Source organism: Mesoplodon densirostris, chromosome 12, assembly GCF_025265405.1.
Source record: "Mesoplodon densirostris isolate mMesDen1 chromosome 12, mMesDen1 primary haplotype, whole genome shotgun sequence".
Taxonomy (NCBI): Eukaryota; Metazoa; Chordata; class Mammalia; order Artiodactyla; family Ziphiidae; genus Mesoplodon; species Mesoplodon densirostris.
This window is the reverse complement of record NC_082672.1, coordinates 88,834,633-88,856,353: the sequence shown is the minus strand read 5'-3', so window position 1 is coordinate 88,856,353 and position 21,721 is coordinate 88,834,633. Positions and strand designations below refer to the sequence as shown.

Here is a 21,721-nt window from a genome sequence, read left to right as displayed (position 1 = left end):
GTCAGAAAAGAATCAACCACAGTGTGAAACAAGTCAAATCTATCTAAAATATGATATTGGAGGATGATGTGTCACATTACTATTGTTCCATTATTATGTTGTGACAAGTTTGTCAGCTGAACTATTAAGGGTGGCACATGTACTGCGGTGAATAATTTTACATGAGTAGACATTATAACTTGCATTAAAGCAAAGATTTATGTAAATGTAACCATTCCTAGTCAAATATGTGTTCGCCAGAAGTGTAAATAAACATGCACAGAGATGTTAAGAAAACAGAGCTGCATAAAATTGACGTAGCATCACAAGTTAATTGTCTTCAAAATGTTAAAAAACTAGTATGGTACAGACTTGAATATGGTTGCTTTGTATTAGTTTTAAAAATAGCTTGAAGTACATTTTAGAATGTAAACTTTGATTTAAATTTTACTGATGCCTCAAAGTACCTCCTTGGAACCTGAGAGTTCCTTAAAATTTCCTTTGAATGCAATTGAACTAGTCCAAATGTCATTTTATTTTTTTAATTTATTTTTATTTTGGGCTGCGTTGGGTCTTTGTTGCTGTGTGGGCTTTTTCTAGTTGCGGCGAGCAGGGGCACTCCTTGTTGCAGAGCATGGGCTCTAGGCGTGTGGGCTTCAGTAGTTGTGGTTTGTGGGCTCAGAAGTTGCAGCACGTGGGCCCTAGACTGTGCGGACATCAGTAGTTGTGGCTCGCGGGCTCTAGAGCGCAGGCTCAGTAGTTGTGGCGCACAGGCTTAGTTGCTCCGCGGCATGTGGGGTCTTCCCAGAACAGGGATCGAAACTGTGTCCCCTGCATTGGCAGGTGGATTCTTAACCACTGCGCCACCAGGGAAGTCCCCAAACGTCATTTTACACATGAAGATATTAAAGACTAGAGAGGGAAAGTGAGTTGCTCAAGGTCATGTAGGTAATTGGGAGCAGTGATAATTCTAGATAGAATTCAGGTACCTGATAGTTAGGCCATTGTTCTGTCAGTATAGTACTCCTTCTGTAGTAAAGAGTATATTTGTGGAAAATGAAAGTTGAATACTTGCTATTATGATAGAAAATATTTTTCTATCACTTCTTTATAAGAGTTCCTTGAGTTTTCAGTATGTTTGTCTAATATGTTTGCTGTTTATGTGAAATATATAACTACACATACTTCCAAAAAGAATTTGTTGCAGCTGGCATATTAATGCTTTAAAAAAATATTCCTTATTCAACAATATAAAATGTCTCTGCATATTTGAAAGTCTTAACAGGTATTAAACTTGAGTGTTAAGATAGAATTTTATATCTTATTATTTAGGTCTCTTGATGTTTTAAGTGACGGTGTTTTGAAGGATCTTTCTGTGTTTTACCGAAAAATGGTAAGCTTTATGTTTTTGTCAATTACAATATCAATTAAAGCAGTATATTTGGTCAGACTTTGCAATGGAATAATTTCCTAATGAATTCTGATTCATTAGGCTCTTTTAAAAATGAGGACATAAGATTTCTTTACAAGCTCTACAGGTAAACATGAGAATAAAAATTGAAGATATTTAATGATAAAATTAATATCTATTTAAATTTCTTTATAAATGAAAGTTACTGAATGCTTTGGGGTCTTTCGTTATTTATTTACTAAAGATCAGGACAGTAAAAATTGGATTTTAATGATTTTATTATTGAGGTAACATTGATTGATAACACTATGTAAGTTTCATGTGTACATTGTTGTATTTCTACTTCTGCATACTCTACAGCTTGCTCCCCACCAAACATTTAACTTCCATTGTCAGCATATAGTTGATCCCCTTTATCTGTTTCACCCCCTCACTCCTCTTCTCTCTCTGGTAACTACTACTCTATTCTCTGTAGCCACATGTTTGGGGGTTTTTTTTGGTTTAGTTCATTTATTTTGTTTTTGTTTGTTTATTAGTGTTTTATGTTCCATCTATGAGTGAAATCATGCAGTATTTGTCTTTCTCCATCTGACTTACTTCACTTAGCATAATATCCTCATGGTCCATCTATGTTGTTACAAATGGCAAGATTTCATCTTTTTTCATGGCTGAGTAGTATTCCATTGTATGTGTATATATATGTGTGTGTGTGTGTGTATTTATATATACATACACATATACTACATTTTCTTTATCCATTCATCCCTTGATGGGCACTTAGGTTGTTTCCATATATTGGCTATTGCGAATAATGCTGCAGTGAACATAGGGGAGCATATATCTTTTCAAATAAGTGTTTTTTATTCTTTGGATGAATACCCAGAAATGGGATAGCTGGGTATCTTATGGTAGTCTATTCTTAATTTTTTTAGGAATCTCCATACTGTCTTCTGTAGTGACTGCACCAATTTACAGTCTCACCAGCAGTGTATGAGGGTTCTCTTTTCTCCACATCCTTGCCAACACATGGTATTTCTTGTCATTTTGACCCTAGCCATTCTGACAGGTGTACAGTGATATCTCAGTGTGGTTTTGATTTGCATTTCCCTGATAATTAGTGATGCTGAACATCTTTTCATCTGTCTGTTTGCCATCTATATGTCTTCTTTGAAAAAATGTGTGTTCAACTCCTCTGTCCGTTTTTTAATCAGGTAATTTTGTTGTTGTTGTTGAGTTGTACGAGTTATTTTAGGGCATATGATGTACAAATATCTCCTCCCATTTGGTAGGTTGTCTTTTTGTTTTATTGATGGTTTCCTTTGCTGTGCAGAAGCTTTTTAGTTTGGTGTAATCCCACTTATTTTTCCTTTTGTTTTCATTGACTGAGGAAGCATATTTTAAAAGGTATTGCTATGACTGATATCAAAGAGCATGCCACCTGTGTTTTCTTTCAGGAGTTTTATGGTTTCAGGTCTTACACTCAAGCCTTTAATCTACTTTGACTTAATTTTTGTGTATATTGTGAGACAATGGTCTAATTTAATTTTTTGGCATGTGGCTGTCCAGTCTTCCCAGCACTATTTATTGAAGAGACTGTCCTTTCTCCATTGTGTATTCTTTGTTCCTTTGTTGTAAATTAATTGTCCATGTATGCAAGTGTTTATTCCTGGGCTTTCAATTCTGTTTAGAGATCTTTGCGTCTGTTTTTCTGCCAATACCATGCCATTTTGACTACAATGGCTTTGTAATATAGTTTGAAATCAGGAAATATGATACCTCCAGCTTTGTTCTTTTTTCTCAGCATCGCTTTGACTATTCAGGGTCGTTTGTGGTTCCATATAAATTTTAGAATTTTTTGTTCTATTTCTGTGAAAAATGTTTTTGGGATTTTGATAGGGATTGTATTGAATTAGATTGCTTTAGGTAATATGGACATTTTGATAATGTTAATTCTTCGTATCCTTGAGCCTGGCATATCTTTCCATTTATTTGTGTCAGATTTTTGGTAGAATCTTCAGGGTTTTCTATGTATATAAAAATCATGCCATCTGCAGATAGTGACAGTTTTACTTCTTTTCCAATTTGGATGTCTTTTATTTATTTTTTCTTGCCTAATTGCTCTGGCTAGCACTTCCAATACTATGTTGAATAAGAGTGGTGAGATTGAGCATCCTTGTCTTATTCCTGATCTTAGAGGGATAGCTTTTACTACTTAACCATTGAGTATGTTAGCTGTGGGTTTGTCACATACCATCCCTTCTACACCATTCTGTCAAGAGTTTTTATCATAAATGGGTGTTGAATGTTGTCAAATGTTTTTTCTGCATCTATTGAGATGATCGCATGATTTTTGTTCATTTTGTGGATGTGTTGTATCATGTTGATCGATTTGAGGTTGTTGAACCATCCTTACATCCCTGGTATCAATCCCACTTGATCATGTTGTATGATCCTTTTGATGTATTTTTTAATTCGTTTTGCTAATATGTTGTTGAGGATTTTTACAACTGGCAGCCATCAGATATATTGGCCTGTGATTTTCTTTCTTTGTGTTGTCTTTGTCTGGTTTTGGTATCAGGGTGATATTGGCCTTGTAAAATGAGTTAGGAAGCATTCCTTCCTTTTCAGTTTTTTGGAATAGTTTTAGTATAAATATTAAACTTCTTTGAATATTGGTAGAATTCACCTGTGAAGCAGTCTTGTCCTAGACCTATGTTTTTTGGGAGCTTTTTGATTACTGTTTCAATCTCTGTACTAGTGATTGGTCTATTCAGATTTTCTATTCATGATTCAGCCCTGGAAGGTTGTATGATTCTAAGAATTTGTCCGTTTCTTCTAGGTTGTCCAATTTTTGTATTCTCTTATAATCCTTTATATTTCTGTAGTATCAAATTTCTTTTCTCTTTCATTTTTAATTTTATTTATCAGGGCTTCTCTCTTTTTTTTCTTAGTGAATCTAGCTAATGGTTTGTCAGTTTTATCTTTTCAAAGAACTGACTCTTAGTTTTGTTTGTCTTTTCAAAAAACCAACTCTTAGTTTCATTCATCTTTTCTTCTGTCTTCTCTGATCTTTATATTTCCTTCTTTCTACTGACTTTAGGCTTTGTTCTTCTTTTTCTAGTACCTTTAGGTGTAAGTTTTTCTTGTTTCTTGAGGTAAGCCTTTATCGCTACAAACTCTTAATACTGCTTTTGCTGTTTCCCATAGATTTTGGTATATTGTATTTTCATTTCCATTTGTCTTCAGGTAATTTTTTGTTTCTCCTTTGATTTCTTCAGTGACCTAATTGTTGTTCTGTAGCATATTGTTCATCTTTACGTATCTGTCATTTTTCCAGTGTTCTTGTTCTTGATTTCTAGTTTCTCATACCATTGTGATCGGAAAAGATGTTTGATAGAATTTCAGTCTTCTTAAATCTATATTGAGACTTCTTTTGTGTCCCGATTTATGGCCTATCCTTGAGAAAGTTCCATGAGCATTTGAGAAGAATGTGTGTTTTGCTGCATTGTTCTGTTTAAATCTGTTAAATATATCTGATCTAACATTTCAGTTAAGGCCACTGTTTCCTTGTTGACTTTTTGTCTGGATGATCTGTCTGTTGATGTAAGTGGGGTGTTAAATGTCCCCTACAATTATTTTGTTGCTGTTAGTTCCCTTGCTTTGGTTATGTTAGTATTGTTGTTTATATTTTGGTGCTCTTATGTTAGGTACATGTACATTAGTCACTTTTATGTCTTCTTGATGAGTTGTCCTCTTTATAATTATATGCTGACCATTTTTTGTCTCTTGTTACCTTTTTGGCTTGAAGTCTGTTTTGTCTGGTATAAGGATGGCTACACTTGCTTTCTTTTGGCAGCCATTTGCTTGGAGTATCATCTTCCATCTCTTCACATTTAGCCTGTTTGTCTTCAGAGCTGAGGTGCGTCTCCTGGAGCAGCATTTGGTTGAGTCTTGTGGGTTTTTTTTTTTTTTTTTTTTTTTTTTTGCGGTATGCGGGCCTCTCACTGTTGTGGCCTCCCCCGCTGCGGAGCACAGGCTCCGGACGCGCAGGCTCTGGACGCGCAGGCTCAGCGGCCATGACTCACGGGCCCAGCCGCTCCGCGGCATATGGGATCCTCCCAGACCGGGGCACGAACCCGTATCCCCTGCATCGGCAGGCGGACTCTCAACCACTTGCGCCACCAGGGAGGCCCCAGAGTCTTGTGTTTTAATGCATCCAGCCACTCTGTCTTTTGATTGATGAATTCAGTCCATTTAAATTCAAGGGGATTAGTGATAGATGAGGATGTAGTCCTGAGATTTGTGGGTTTTTTGGTTGCTTGATACCTCTGTTGTTTCTTTTTCCTTGTGTTTCTGTATGTTATTTTGGTTTGGAGGTTTTCTGTGGTATTTTTCTTAGTTTCTTCTTTTATTATGTTTCATGTCTCTGCTCTGTAACAAAGTTTGTGGTTGCCCTGAGCTTTGTATAAAACGTCTCACAGATAAAAGTCTTTTTTCTGCTAATAGTATGTTATCTTCATTTACCTGTATGAGTTTTTTTATCCTCTTTTATGTTTTTGTTTTCTCACATTTTCCCTTTTGATGTGAGTTTGCTACCAAACAGAAATAGCTTATAGTTATTTTTCTGCTTTCTTTTTTTCTCCCTTTAACCTTTATTCTCTCGTAGAGTTGCAATTTTATGGTTCTGTTTTATCATCTTGCTCAAAGTTTTGTGTCCCTTTGTCTTTTTTTTTTTCAGTTAGAAGTGCTGCTTTCAGCATGTCTTGTTAGGCAGGTCTTGTGTTGATGAACTCCCTCAGCTTCTGTGTGAGAGTCTTTATTTCTCCTTCATGTTTGAACGATGTCTTTGCTGGATAGAGTATTCTTGGCTGACGGTTTTTATCTTTTAGTATTCTGAGATTGTCATTTCACTCCCTCCTGGCCTGTTGGGTTTCTGCTGAGACATCTGCTGCTATCCTAGTGGAGGTTCCTTTGTAGACCACCAGCCTTTTTTTTTTTTTTTTTTTTTTTACTTTTTGGCCACACCACATGGCTTGCAGGATCTTAGTTCCCTGACCAGGAATCAAACCTGTGCCTTGGCAGTGAAAGCACTGAGTCCTAACCACTGGACCACCAGGGAATTCCCAGCTACCATCCTTTTCTTGGCTGCCTTTAAAAGTCTTTGTCATTGACTTTTGACAATTTTAATATTTATTACATGTCTTGGAGAAGGTCGTTTTGCATTGAGGTAATTAGGTATTCTTTTAATTTCATGGACTTGTGTATCCAGTTCCTTTTCCAGCTTTGGGATGTTCTCAGAAATTATTTCTTTAAATAAACTCTCTTTTGCCTTCTCCCTCTCTTCTCCTTCTGGGTTACTCATTACCCTAATATTTTCCTTCCTAAATGAGTTGGATAGGTCTTGTGAAATTTCCTCACTTTTTAAATATTCTGTTTCTCTTCTACTTGTATCATTTCAAGATTTCTACCTTTGAGCTTGCTAATTCTCTCCTCCATATGATCTGCTCTATTTCCATTTCTTTCTAATTCATTCTTCATCTCATTTATTGAGTTCTTCAACTCCAGCGTTTGTTTGGTTCTTTTTTAGAGTTTCAGTCTCTTTGGTAAAGTATTTCTTCTGTTCATTAATTTTATTCCTGAGCTCATTAAACCGCCTTTCTGACTTCTTATAGCTTATTGAGTTCCTTCATGACAGCTATTTTGAATTCTCTATCAGTTAGATTGAAATATTCTGTGACTTAGTTTGGTTTCTGGAGAACTGTTATTTTCTTTTTGTGGTTGAGTGTTACTGTGGTTGTATGTGGTACTTGAATTAAATTGTTCCTCTGCAGGTGCATTTGAAGTTAATGACAGGTTAGAAGTTAGAGTCCTTTCTTTTGCTTTCCAGTAGGTGGCACTATAACACAGGTTTGTTTTCTCTTACCTGAGCTGGCTCTGACTATATTTGCTAGTTGGCACTTTCCAGCCTCCACCAGCTCTGTAAGAGGTGTGCTTCTGTGCCTTCATTATTGCTTCTTGTGCCTCCCAGGTCCTTACTGCCTTTCTTCTGCCAGAGCTCCTGTCATCATCGGAATGTTGGGCTCTTCCCCAGTTTGTGGGGTTCCTTAAGTAACAGTCTTTGCGTGGGGGGAGGAGGATCATGGGAGTGTTGGGAGCCAGGGTTGCACAGGTGCCTGTACTGTGTCTGATATCGTATAAGGTTCGTGGGCTTCCGCCACTGTTGATGGTGGGGGATGGCGGCTGGGTTCCAGGGCCCACTTCCACTGCTACCAAGCTACCTGTGGTTGTGAGCACCCCTCCATTCAGGATGCCAGAGTTGTAAGTGTACCACCTCACATGCTGGTACTGGGTTCCCTGAAGCTGTGGGCTCAGCTACCATGGTTAGAGGCCCAGGATTGCAGGCACAGACTCCACTCTTTGATCTGTTCTGCCTCTCTCCTGTATGTGTTCCAGCCTACCCACCTTTAGATGTACAAATGTGTGGAATTCTCTGGTGTCCTAGTGTGTTGGGCAGAGGCAACTTTGTTGAGCTCTGGATGTTTTACTGGTTGTAGATTGAAGGGGAGACAGAAAGGTAGCTGATGTCTTTCCTCTACAAATTTTGTATTTATATTTAAAAAGTGATATCTTTTTTTCTATAGATTCCAGCAATGGATAGAAGAATCATTACACCATATCAAGATGGACCAGACATTAGCTATTTGGATGTAGAAGATGGAGATATCTTTTTGAAAGAAGAAATAAATATGGAACAAAATTATTCGTAAGCTCTGTTTTTTTTTTTTTTTTCCCTTCCTTTTCTCCTTCCCCCATCCCCAGTCTTGGACACTGTTGGCACTTTTATATTAATATGGAAAGAAAAATTGAGAAACCTAACATAAAAAATAGGTATTTATGTTCATTTTTAGCCTTGATATAATACAAAGTAAATGCATAATTAATATTTGCAGATATAACAAAGTTAAGTATAAACACAAAAGGAATGTAGCCTTCTGGTTAAGTATGTTGGGTCGAATAAGTGCAGTTATCTTAACTACCTTTCCAAACCCTGCTGAGATTATAGTAAAGAAATTAAAAAGTCATATTGCGCTAGAGCAAAGAGAACAGGAAAGGAGTAAATGGCAGTCAGGAGATGTTAACGGTTTTGGAAGTTGGAAAGTGGTTGCCGAGCAGTAATGACTTAGAACAGAAAAAACTAAAACAGAATTCTGGAAAGGCTTAAGAATTACAGGTACTAGGTTTATGAAGACCAGTGTAAGTGGTTGGATTTGGAAAAGAGCATTTTTTTTTTTTGAGAATTTTTCAAAGAGCATTGATGTATTCCTGAACCAAGTGATTGATTGCCCCTCCTCCATCTTGGCAGAAGACGAGAGATTTGCCTTCTAGAGAGGGTGAACCAAGGGGAGTTCATTAGCCATTCTTCTAGATCCCTCTCTGTAGAGAACCCTACTCGTTCAAGAGATATGACCCACAGTGACTGGCATTTGGGAGTCCTTCAATAAAATATCCCAGGTTCTACACAATCCCACTGTTGACCATTTAATAAGTCCTGCTTAGAATTTCCAGTCTGCATTTTAGGCTAATTTATCAGCTGGTTATAGAATTACTTTCCTTCTGCTTGGTAAATGACCTGTTAAAATAAAATCTTCGGATGTTCAAGTCATTTGCTACATACATGTGTGAGTGTATATATATGTATGAGTATAATTGTAGCTCACTGAAAAGCTGCTCTTGGTTCCAGAAAAATTTTTTAACCTCTTCTCTAGAGTTTGGTGGTAGCCATTGGAATACTTGAGGTTTATAAATATCTGACTTGGATGTATGATGTGTTATTACATTAAAAATTATAATAAAATGATTAACATTGACATAAATACATTATCCTTCACAGAATAATAGTATTCACAGCTGACCTGTGTTACTGTGGATGAATTATATAATGAGATCTATAATTTTTAGGTGAAATAAGACTGTTGTAGTCCTCATAGATAATATTATTTTCTCTTTCCTGATTAATAATAGTTCAAGGAATTAAGCAGCCCCTGAAATACTTTAAAAATTATCACCAAGTATTTCTAGTTCCAGGTCATAGATTATAATAGCTTGTGTGTGAACATGTACAGTATTTTACTTTTCAAAGTATCTTCTTATTTACCATCTTGTTTCTAACTTTCACAGAAATGCTAGGGTTAGAACAAGTGATAGTATCACACTGAAGTTTGGTGGAATTGAGTAACTTGCTCTGGGCCACTTAGATAAATGGGACTAGAACATATGTATTCTTTTGTGTTTTCTGTTTGACCAAAATGCTGTATTCCGTTGCTCAAAATGCATAGTTCTTCTCCTGTTTCATCTGTAACTTAATTTTTTTTAAATTTATTTAATTTATTTATTTTTGGCTGCGTTGGGTCTTTGTTGCTGCATGCGGGCTTTCTCTAGTTGCAGTGAGTGGGGGCTACTCTTCATTGTGGTGCTCGGGCTTCTCATTGCAGTGGCTTCTCGTTGCAGAGCACGGGCTCTAGGTGTGCAGGCTCAGTAGTTGTGGCTCACGGGCTCTAGAGCACAGGCTCAGTAGTTGTGGCGCACGAGCTTAGTTGCTCTGTGGCATGTGGGATCTTCCCGGACCAGGGATCAAACCCGTGTCCCCTGCATTGGCAGGTGGATTCTTAACCACTGTGCCACAAGGGAAGCCCTGTAACTTAATTTTTTAAAAATGACTTTTATGTTTGCTTTTTTCCTAGGGAAAGTGTGTTCAAGAAGACAAAAACGAAAGCAAAAAAGAAGCCACGTAGGCGGTCAGATAGTTCTGGAGGTTATAACCTTTCAGATATTATTCAGAGTCCACCATCTACAGGTTAGTGGAAAATATTTTAGGGTATATTTTCTGATCTAATCTTTCATGTCTCTGTTCCTTATCTAATTCATTTAACATGTATTAAATACTATTATGCCATCTGCTGGGGCTACAGAAATAGAAAACAGTCCTTGTCTTAGGGAGGCCACAGAAAATGATAATGTATTGTGATAAGTACTGTGATTGACGTTTGCTCTGTGATCACAGAAGGGGCACACAAACTAGTCTGAGAAGATCAGGGCACATCTGTTAGAGGAAAGTGATACCTGAGCTGGATCTTGAAGAGTGAAGAGATTTAGCCAAGAAAAGGAGGCAGATTGACATGCTAAGAGAATGGGGCAGTGTGTTTCAAGCCTGGAGGAAGTAGAAAGACTGCACGTTTGTTGTGCATAGCTCAGCCATATCGGGTAGGTGCAGATAGGAGATAGGTTGGAGAGGGTCAGATTTTGGAGGGTGTTATATGCCAAACTAAGGAATTTGGACTTTAATCTGAAGGCTACAGTTAGCTATTGATGGATTTTTTAAGGCAGGGTGTGATTGGATAAGGTTTATGTTTTTAGAAAGACCACTCTGTCTAGAGGCATAGAGGGTTAGAGGTGGACAAAACATGACAGAGATACTATTAACACGTGCATTCAGTTCATATATATCAGTGCTTCTAGTGAGATGCCACATGGGATTCCATTCATGCGTGTTAAGGAGGTTATAATCCAGTAGTAAAATACAACACATTTTATATCTAGGCATTATGTGAGCCTGTTTGAAAGTAAGGTTATATAGTTTTTCTCAAATTTTTTTCCCCAGTTTTTAACTTTGAAAATCTTTTAAGTTACTTAAAAGGTGAAAGAAAAATACCATGCACACCTGTGTACCCATTATCCAGATCTCTTGTTAACCTCTTACCACATCTGCTTTTTCTTGCAGGCTTTGTCTTGCATGCTCTGTTCCCTCATCCTCCAAACATTCTACACGCACACTTGTTTTTTTAACCTGATCCACTTGGAACTAAGCTGTAGACATGACATTTTCCCCCCAAGGTTAATATGAATCTCCTAAGCATAAGGGAGATACAACCCTTATTCTATACAACCACAATACCGTTATCCCATTGAAAGACAATTAACATTAATATTATCTAGAGCTGTAGTCTGTGCTCAGATTTCCCTAATTGTCCAAACATGTTTTTATAGCCTTTTCTGTTTTAACATTAAGAAAAAAAAATCTAATGTCGTATCAGGGTTGACACTGTCTTTGCTTATTAATGTCTTTTTAGTCTCTTAAGTAGAATAGCACCACCACACCTTTCTGTTTTGTTTTGTTTTGTATTGTTTTGTTTTGTTTTCAGAAGTTGAGGCCAGTGGTATTGTAGACTGTCCCACATTCTGGATTCATCTGATTAGATCCAGATTAAATGACCTAAATTTTAACAGTTTCTTTAGATAAAAATTTGAAGTGTAACCAAAAGGGAATGGCAGCACAGCATGGCTTTCAGAAATAGTTGGTGTGTCTACAGACGTAACACAAACTGGTGCAGTTTCTATCAGCAGTGTTTTCACGGTCAGCCAGCCTTATACAGGCAACTTTGAAAAGTACAAATGAGGTATTTGACATGTCTGATAAATAAATAACGTGAAGAATACTCATTTTAGATAACACACGAGATATTAAAAAAGAAAGCTAATATACCTAAATTGATTGATGAAGTACTGAAGATAGGTCTATAGGTCTTTCTCATTTGCTGCATATCCTGATTCCTAGTTTAGGACCTTTTTTTTTTTTTTTTTTTTTTTTTTCCGGTACGCGGGCCTCTCACTGCTGTGGCCTCTCCCGTTGCGGAGCACAGGCTCCGGACGCGCAGGCTCAGCGGCCATGGCTCACGGGCCCAGCCGCTCCGCGGCATGTGGGATCCTCCCGAACCAGGGCACAAACCCGTCATGTCCCCTGCATCGGCAGGCGGACTCTCAACCACTGTGCCACCAGGGAAGCCCCCTAGGACCTTTTTAAAGTTTAAATTTTGTGATTTTGCATCCTCTGTGTTATATGAATTACCTGTAGTCCTTAGAAGGCGGCATAGGTGGATTGATGGCAGGATGAATAAATGGATAGACAGTCGTGGAGCTAGTGATTTTCCAAATACCTAAAAGATTTATGGGAAAAGCAGATATTTGGTTTGTTTTAAAGAATGTTATTGATAGCACATGTGTTAAGAGTCTTAGCATTTCAGAGCTGGAAGAGACCTTAATAATGAATTAATTTACACCCCTTCCTTTAAACTTGAGGAAACAAGCTCAGAAAACTTTGAAGTGATTTCAGGTCGTAGCAGCCAGAGGTAGAATTTATTTTCTTGATTCCTGTTCGGTATTCTTCCTGCTACACTATTCCTTCTGTGGCCAAAGCAAAAAATGATTGAAAGGTTAAATTTAACTGGGGGCCAAAGTAACCTATTCTGGGAGAAGCTAATTTCATCAAGGACAGTTGTATGAAGGCTTAACGTTTGTTTGTGTTGATCCTTAAAGTTAGAAGTCATTCTGTGAAAATGTTTTTTTTATCAAAGATAATTGTTGGCCACTTTAATCGTCTTCTTTATTTATTAGATTTGTTTCTAATTGACTTTTGGGAGCATCCCAGTATTAAATATACTCTCTTATATAAAAATATGCTACTCTTAAAAATATTTAAAACATTGTGGGGGAGAAAAGTTTGAATGTTATTCCAAATTATATTTTAGCAATAACAACAAAAAAGGCACATATCTTGTCAGTGATTTACTTTTTTTTTTTTTTTTTTAATTTATTTATTTTTGGCTGCGGTGGGTCTTCGTTGCCACGCACAGGCTTTCTCTAGTTATGGTGAGCGGGGGCTACTCTTCCTTGAAGTGCGCTGGCTTCTCACTGCGATGGCTTCTCTTGTTGCAGAGCACGGGTTCTAGGCGCCTGGGCTTAAGAAGTTGTGGCTCGTGGGCTCTAGAGCACAGGCTCAGTAGTTGTGGCGCACGGGCTTAGTTGCTCCACAGCATGTGGGATCTTCCCAGACCAGGGATTGAACTCGTGTCCCCGGCATTGGCAGGCGGATTCTTAACCACTGCACCACCAGGGAAGCCCACAGTGATTTACATTTAAAGAAAACAACACTTACTGAATTTATGAGATATGTTTTATAATGTATTTATTTTGCCACTTTGTTTAGATTGTACTACATTTTAAATATGTGGAAATAAACACATGAACCTAAGCAAAAGTTTGTTTTTTTTTTTACTCTGTTTATACTTGAAATGACTGATTTGCTAATGAGCCAGGAAACCAGACTGTAGCAGGGAGACAGGTATTTAGCTTGCCTAAGAGAACAAATGGTATATACATTTCATAACAACTTATGCTTTAGGTGATAAGCTAATTGAAAATAGCTCTCAATTCACAGATATTTTGCAGAAGGGAAAACCCTCAAACAGGCCACAGTAGGCTTCTGCAAAGCCTCTGCTACCTGGACAGTCTGCTGGCTTAGATGAGTGGCAGAAAGGTTATAATGCTTCTCCCACACAGACTGGGACTAATCCCCCTTTGTTTGCATAGGTGCAGAGACATATGAGAAAAGGAAAAGGGAGGAGTCTAGAGTTTATTAATTTTGTCTTGCTGTCTAATCTTTATGGGGGAAAAAATGTTCTGAGTCACTTTTTAAATTAGGTACCAAATAACTATCTTCCTCAGGTTTATTGCTTAATTGGTGTGTAATTAAAATGAATAAAACTGTTGTTTTAAAATTCTCCATTTCAGTTTTTCACCTCAACTGATTTCTTTCTTCAGTTGGCTTCAATTATTAAGACTTTAGTACAGTGACTATAATTTAAATGTTACTAAATCTGGATAAATGGACGCTTTTAGTTCTATTTGGTTCATTAAATGTAATACCTATATGTCTACTGTATATGTGTTTAAATATGAAAAATTTTTTACCTTTTAGGATTACTAAAGTCTGGTAAGACCAATTCTGTGGAATCTCTTCCAGAACTGTTGACATCAGACTCTGAAGGAAGCTATGCAGGAGTGGGTAGTCCTAGAGATTTACAGTCTCCTGATTTCACAACAGGATTTCATTCAGATAAGATTGAGGTTTGTCTTTGTTTATTAATGCACTATTTTCTTCAAATTTTAGTCTTATAGACAGTTTAGTTTTATTTTTACTCTAACTTTAAAACACTTCTGGCTGGTTTATAAGAAAATACAATTAATGACATAATATATGTAGTGTTAGTTTTCTCAAATTTGCCTAATATTTCTAGTTTTAAAGACTTTAATTGCAGTTTTGAGCCCTTTATGATGTTGTATTTCTGATCTTTCTGCTATAAAAGTAATGTTGATGTAAAGTATAGCAATACTGTATAGGCATATTGAAATATATATTCATAGCTAAATTACTTGAAATATATTTTGTGAAATGTCAGTTAACACCAGCTAAAAATTGTCATAGGAAAATGATTTTGAAAGTAAGCCTAATACCAAAATCTGTTTAGTGTCTTTCTGCCACGGTGTGAACTGGAGCAATGCAATCTGGAATGGAGTTCTTCTCCTAGTCTAGCATAATTGACACTAAGCTGCTGAATTCCTAGGCTGGTCAGCTCTGGGGGAGGCCATGTTTCAGACACCTCTTAACATTTAATTCTGTAGTTGTTAATCTACAGGGAAGGAGAGTGTGAAACTTACCGGATATAGAGTAATGTTTTCCTAACCTCTGTACATCCACAGAGTATGTTAGAACATCTAGAGATTGTGAGACAGCGGAACATCGACCCTTTCTTAAGAGTCTTCCAGGCCTCAAGGGTTGATGGAAAACCAATGTTTATCATAAAAAGTTTTCTATGTAAGGTAGAAGTTTGGGGGAAATTCATATTACACTTAGGTTGGCCTGGAAGACAGCTGAGGTTTAAAAGAAGGTTGAAGGCATACTGTGAATGTTTGGCAATAGTAGAAGAATCTATCCTGGCAGTGATTTCAATAACTTCCTTGACCTATTGTAATAGCAATAGTTTTAGGGGCCCTTTTGAAGTGTCAATATTATTTGGCTTTAATTGTATTCAGAGTCCTTTAATTATATTCAGAGTGAATTGTATGACATTTATATCAGACCTTCATTTTGTTTCATTTTAAAGTCATGGATGTTAATTTTAAAGTTACTGCTTCATATCTTATTTGAACAACTTTTATTTATTAACATTTCTGTTTAATGCTCAGGTAAATAAGAACTTGATATGCAAACTTATGTCCCTAAAAATTATTCCCAAAGCTCTTAATAATTGGGTTATAGCCACTGACATGGTTTGAGAATTGATCAAGATACTAAACTGTAGAAGAACTGAATTGAAACTACTAGATAATTATTGTTGTAAGGGTTTACTCTTTAACATAGTTTAACCAGTATTTACTGAGTACCAACTATGTGTTCGCTACTGTGCTAGGGGTACCTGCTATTACTCACTTTTTAACTTTTTTTTTTCTTTTTTTTTTTTTTTTTACCTCCAGGGGAAAATTAAATCCTATGTTAATGGTACACCTCCTGCACACTTTAGGGAAGATTTAAAACCATGGGAAAAATCACCAGTACTTAAACTATCTGCTCCACAGCCCATTCCCAGTAACAGAATTGACACTACAAGCTCTTCCAGTTGGGTTTCTGGCTCTTTCAGGTAGGATTTTTATTTTGTTCTGTACTTGTTAGTCTGAGAAATATCATTTATTTTTAGTCAAGTGAAACTTTTTAATGACGTACATTTAAAAAATTAATATAAATTTCTAATATAGAGAAAATTACCTAAATGCATACAAATTACCAGCTAAAGTGCATACAAATTACTAACCAGCTAAAATAGGCTCTTTTCCAGACAGAATTTAGTTGCCTTTGCAGTGTCATCAGGGAATACTTAGTAAAATACTCTGTAACACACACACACACACACACACACACACACACACACACACACACACACACACACACACACACACACACACACACACACACAGTGACTTGATATCAGCTTCTTTTTCTTTTTTAATGGATAGTGTATATTAGTAAAAACTCCCACCCAGGAAGACCATTTTGTCATTTGTAGGCTTACTATATCTTTTTTTTTTGCACATTAAAGTGTATTTAAGATCTCACAAAATGTGTTGTTACAATTAATTTTCAGAGGCTATGCATTTAATGTTATGCTGTAGTTTTAACCTATATTCTATCCATATTTTTTTACTTAGAAAAGTCAGTTTTTAAAACTGAAGGAATAAGTACAATTAACATACAGTATTCTTTCAAAGAGCTAATTGAGCTTATGCTTCATCTTTTTTACCTAGTATGGTTTATAATAGGCTAAGACTGTTAATTGACTTACCAATTATATTGTCATCTGGGCCATTTGTGTAATTATTTTGAAATATGCTGTATTTTGCACAGTTGGAATAAAGATGATGATGTCCCGGTTTATGCTGCTTCATGATCTAAAGATAGTTCAGAAAGTAGACACCTTTTTCCTAAGTAAACATATTTGTGGGAACACCTGGAAGCATCTTCTAATCACTAATGTTAGACTATTTTATTAAACATGTATCTCTTAACATTATGACTTTCAATGCATTTTATTATTATGTATGTATATATAAAAGTAGCTTTCATTCAAAATATCCTTTTTGAAGTTGGCCACAGCTGACAAAATAGACCTAAATTATCCTCTCATTAATGATGTTATATATAATTTACAGTTTCAGTAATGTTTGGGTGCTGGACTTCATGAATAAATGAATGGGTTGTAAAGTAACTTTTATATGTCTTTTAGTCCTGTAAGCCCTCCTGTTATGGATCTCAGAACCATCATGCAAATAGAAGAAAGTAGACAAAAATGTGGAGCTACACCAAAGACAAATTTGGGGTTGGTTACAAAATCATGTAAAAGGAAAGACCATGTTGTGTTATAGTTCTGCCCTAAAGAACTGGAAAGACCTACTGGACCTTTCCTATTATTTTTCTGCATTTGATGTTAAAGTTAGTTGTAAGCTCTTTTCTAGGTAATTTGGCCTCCATAACATTATTTCTTAAATATATGCTGAAGACTGAGTTGGGTTGATAGTCTAGCTCTTGTGGAATACGGTATTACATGTCAGAAATTTGCCTCTAAAATGATCTGTTTCTGTTACAAGTGTGATGCAAGTGTATTAGGAGGGCTCCCATGTAGCTATTACTTGATTCTTGATAGTATAAACTAATTACATATATTGCCACTGTTGAAACTTGTGGTCATTTTGATCTAGTAATAGTAAAATCCCATCAAATAAACACAGAGCAATATAATTACCAGTAACCTTTGTTGAGCAGAAATTAATGTTAATTGGTTTAATTTCTAGCAAAATTATTTCTTATGGAATTAAAGTTTCTCAGAAGCGGTGAAACTGATCGGTTTAATTTAACTTAATTTCTAGAAAAATGATTTCTCATGGAGTTAAACTGTCTCAGAAGCAACGAAAAATGATTGCAATGACTACCAAAGATAATAATTCAGGAATGAATAGCATGGAAACAGCTTTGAGTGCTCCATCAAAAACCCCCAAACCAACGAATGCATGGTATGCTCTAATTTTATTAAAATAAGCTTTGTACATTAGCTTTTAAGGTAGTTCTTGGCTTTGGGTGTTTTCTTTTTTTCCTTCCTGTCTTTTCAAATATTTCATTCCCCTCTTTGCTTTCAAGTTAAAAATTGGACCTTGGGAAATACTTTATTTTTTTGTTTGTTTTGAGAAGTGCATCATGATTTTTGAATTTTTTTCATATGTGTAGATAAAATTTCTTCTTGGTATTTTAATGTTTATTGCTAAGGCAGTTTAAGGGAACATTCTTATTTTTTCATTTTTTATAAAAAATGTATATCATAGAGAAGTTTGATAAAAGCAAACACCTTTCTTTTAGCACCCTAATTTCTTTGTATATTCCTTGTATGCATCATGAATATCTTTAAATTTTTATAATCATAGCGTGTCATTGTCACTTTTAAGCAGGGCTGTTTACTTAACATTGTGTTATATAACTTTTCTCAATTAGAATTTACCCATAATGCAACATTAATAGGAATAATCTCTGAAGAGGTCAGATAGCAATTTTGACATATGAAAAATAGGTCGTACTTCTGCTCCCCTCCCATCCTCCCTTTTTTTGGTAACTAATATCATAATAATTGGAAATCAATTTTAGGAGAAAAAATACATGGATAGTATGAAGGGCAGGAAAGATCAGTAGAACCTTGTTGTTCTCACAAGCGTTGAAGAGGGTATTAGAGACTACTCTTGGTTTGGGGGAATCCCTTCATTACTTCTAATGCCACTTTTTTCTATTTGTAAGAGGGAATATTTTTCCCATTAAAATGTAAATTGTTTTGAAGAGAGTGGCAACTCATTTTATTTATTTTTTATTTTTTATTTTTTATTTTTATTTTATTTTATTTTATTTTGTGGTATGCGGGCCTCTCACTGTTGTGGCCTCTCCCGTTGCGGAGCACAGGCTCCGGACGCGCAGGCCCAGCGGCCATGGCTCACGGGCCCAGCCGCTCCGCGGCATATGGGATCCTCCCAGACCAGGGCACGAACCCGTATCCCCTGCATCGGCAGGCGGACTCCCAACCACTGCGCCACCAGGGAGGCCCAACTCATTTTATTTTGATTGCCACCAATAGGACTAAATATCAGACCTACTAGTAAATCTAAAACATGATCACAGAAAAAGAAAACAAGAGGTGAGAAAACCCAAGTGAAAAAGAAAAGAGAGTAAAACTTGAGGGAATGGGTTTAGTAGAATTTTTTTTTTTTTTTTTTTTAATTTTTGGCTGTTTTGGGTCTTCATTTCTGTGCGAGGGCTTTCTCCAGTTGCAGCGAGCGGGGGCCGCTCTTCATCGCTGTGCGCAGGCCTCTCACTGTCGCGGCCTCTCCCGTTGTGGAGGCTCAGTAGTTGTGGCTCACGGGCTTAGTTGCTCCGCGGCATGTGGGATCTTCCTGGACCAGGGCTCGAACCTGTGTCCCCTGCATTGGCAGGCAGATTCTTTTTTTTTTTTTCTTTTTGCGGTATGCGGGCCTCTCACTGTTGTGGCCTCTCCCGTTGCGGAGCACAGGCTCCGGATGCGCAGGCCCAGCGGCCATGGCTCACGGGCCCAGCCGCTCTGCGGCATATGGGATCCTCCCAGACCGGGGCACGAACCCATATCCCCTGCATCGGCAGGCGGACTCTTAACCACTGCGCCACCAGGGAGGCCCGGCAGGCAGATTCTTAACCACTGCGCCACCAGGGAAGCCCAAGTAGAATGTTTTAATTCATTGGTATTTGTTGTGCACCTTCTCTACATGAAAGGCACTGTTCTAGTTTCTGATGATAAGGCAATATATACAAAACTGATTAAATCACTGCCTCTGTAGGGTTTATGGAGTAGCTGTTACAATATATTTTTTAAATATAAATTTATTTTATTTATTTACTTTAAATATATTTTTGGCTGTGTTGCGTCTTCATTGCTGCGCCCGGGCTTTCTCTAGTTGTGGTGAGCAGGGGCTACTCTTTGTTGTGGTGTGTGGGCTTCTCATTGCGGTGGCTTCTCTTGTTGCGGAGCACGGGCTCTAGGTGCACGGGCTTCAGTAGTTGTGGCATGCGGGCTCAGTAGTTGTGGCTCTTGGGCTCTAGAGCGCAGGCTCAGTAGTTGTGGTGCACGGGCTTAGTTGTTCCGCAGCATGTGGGATCCTCCTGGACCAGGGCTCGAACCTGTGTCCCCTGCATTGGCAGGCAGATTCTTAACCACTGTGCCACCAGGGAAGTCCCCTGTTACAATATTGAGTTATGTTTTCCCTAAACAAAAGTCTGGAAAAGACCAAAAAAAAAAAAAGTTTGTTGATTAGCTCTCAAGATACTAAATATGTCGCAATTTGAGAGAATTAGCTAAGCACATGAGGAAGCTTTGGGCTTATTAGTAAATACAGTTTTAGCCCTGCCATCAACCAGTTTCCTTATTTAAACATAAAAAGTAAATGAACAAAAGAAGGAACAAAACAATGATCACTCAAGTTAGGAAATCCAACTACTGGACAAATACTCTTGGTTTAGCATCTATTTCAAACATAGGAGTTCTTTCCAGCCCCAATAAAATAATTCTTTAAATCAAAACACATAGTTTAAAATATTTAATAGTATGGTAATACTTCAAGGATTCTTATCATGAAAGATAGCAGTTGCCTGCCCTGCCCCAAACTTTCTCTTTTATGACTGGTTAATTAAGATTCACAACAGAGTCATATTGTGAGGATGATTTTATTTCCTTTTTTTACACTCTTCTGTTTTTTCCCTAGAATAACTAATTCTGTCAGTTTTCCTGTACTGCCTATGTACTCATCACTAATTTTCCCCCCAAAACTCTCTAAAACATACCTCTCTCTCTCTCCATTATGATGAAACATACCAGGTAATTTATTACTTTTGTTTTTTATTGGAGGCATCTCTCTCTTTCTCTTTTTTTTTTTTTTGCGGTACGCGGGCCTCTCACTGTTGTGGCCTCTCCCGTTGCGGAGCACAGGCTCCGGACGCACAGGCTCAGCGGCCATGGCTCACGGGCCCAGCCGCTCTGCGGCATGTGGGATCTTCCTGGACCGGGGCACAAACCCTTGTCCCCTGCATCGGCAGGCGGGCTCTCTTATATCTTTGAAAATGTTTTTATTCTCACCATTCTTGACTGGTAGATTGGAACAGAATTCTGAGTTGCAAATCATTTGTAGAGTTCCTTTTTCTTATTGCTGTTGTGAAGTCTAATGCCATTCTAATTCCTTACTCCTACTATGTTTACCAGTTTCCTCCCTCTCCCCTCCTCCCTTTTTCTTTTCTTTTTTTTTTTAATTAATTAATTTGGCTGCATTGTGTCTTAGTTGCGGCATGCAGGTTCCTCCTTGCGGCGCCTGGGCTCTCTAGCTGTGGCACAGGCTCCGGAGCACGTGGGCTCAGTTGCCCCGGGGCATGTGGAAATCTTAGTTACCCAACCAGGGATCCAACCTGCGTCCCCTGCATTGGAAGGAGGACTCTTAAACCACTGGACCACCAGGGAAGTCCCCCCTTTCCCTTTTTCTTTATCTCTAGCGTTCTAAAATTTCAGAGTGATGTGCCTTGACGTGGGTTCTTTTTTTATAGATTATGCTGGGTACTTTGATGGGCTCTTTTAATTGGGAAAAGCATGTCTTTAAGTTCTAGGAACATCTTGTATTCTATTTGATACTTTGTTCTGTACTGTTTTCTCTAGAAATCGCATTAGTTGGATATGGCTCTTCCTGGATTTCCCTAATTTTCCTACTTTTGCTCTTCTAATGTTCATATAATTATCTTCCTATTCTAAATACTTTCTGGAACATTTCCCAGACTTTATCTTCAACCCTTCTACTGAATGTTTTAATTACTAAAATCTTTAATTGCCAAGAGCTCTTTCT

At 37.4% G+C, this 21,721-nt stretch overlaps 1 protein-coding gene across 9 annotated transcripts in view; it reads left to right on the top strand.

Moving 5' to 3' along the window:
- Positions 1 to 21,721, top strand: part of IBTK (inhibitor of Bruton tyrosine kinase) — a 186,356-nt gene that overhangs the window by 142,810 nt on the left and 21,825 nt on the right. For all 9 annotated transcript variants that reach the window (XM_060115369.1, XM_060115367.1, XM_060115368.1 and 6 more), the window contains 7 exons: positions 1,312 to 1,372; positions 8,032 to 8,153; positions 10,132 to 10,244; positions 14,202 to 14,350; positions 15,758 to 15,921; positions 17,062 to 17,154; positions 17,702 to 17,845. In XM_060115369.1, the coding sequence (XP_059971352.1) occupies positions 1,312 to 1,372; positions 8,032 to 8,153; positions 10,132 to 10,244; positions 14,202 to 14,350; positions 15,758 to 15,921; positions 17,062 to 17,154; positions 17,702 to 17,845 (846 nt within the window). The remainder of the gene's footprint in view (positions 1 to 1,311; positions 1,373 to 8,031; positions 8,154 to 10,131; positions 10,245 to 14,201; positions 14,351 to 15,757; positions 15,922 to 17,061; positions 17,155 to 17,701; positions 17,846 to 21,721) is intronic.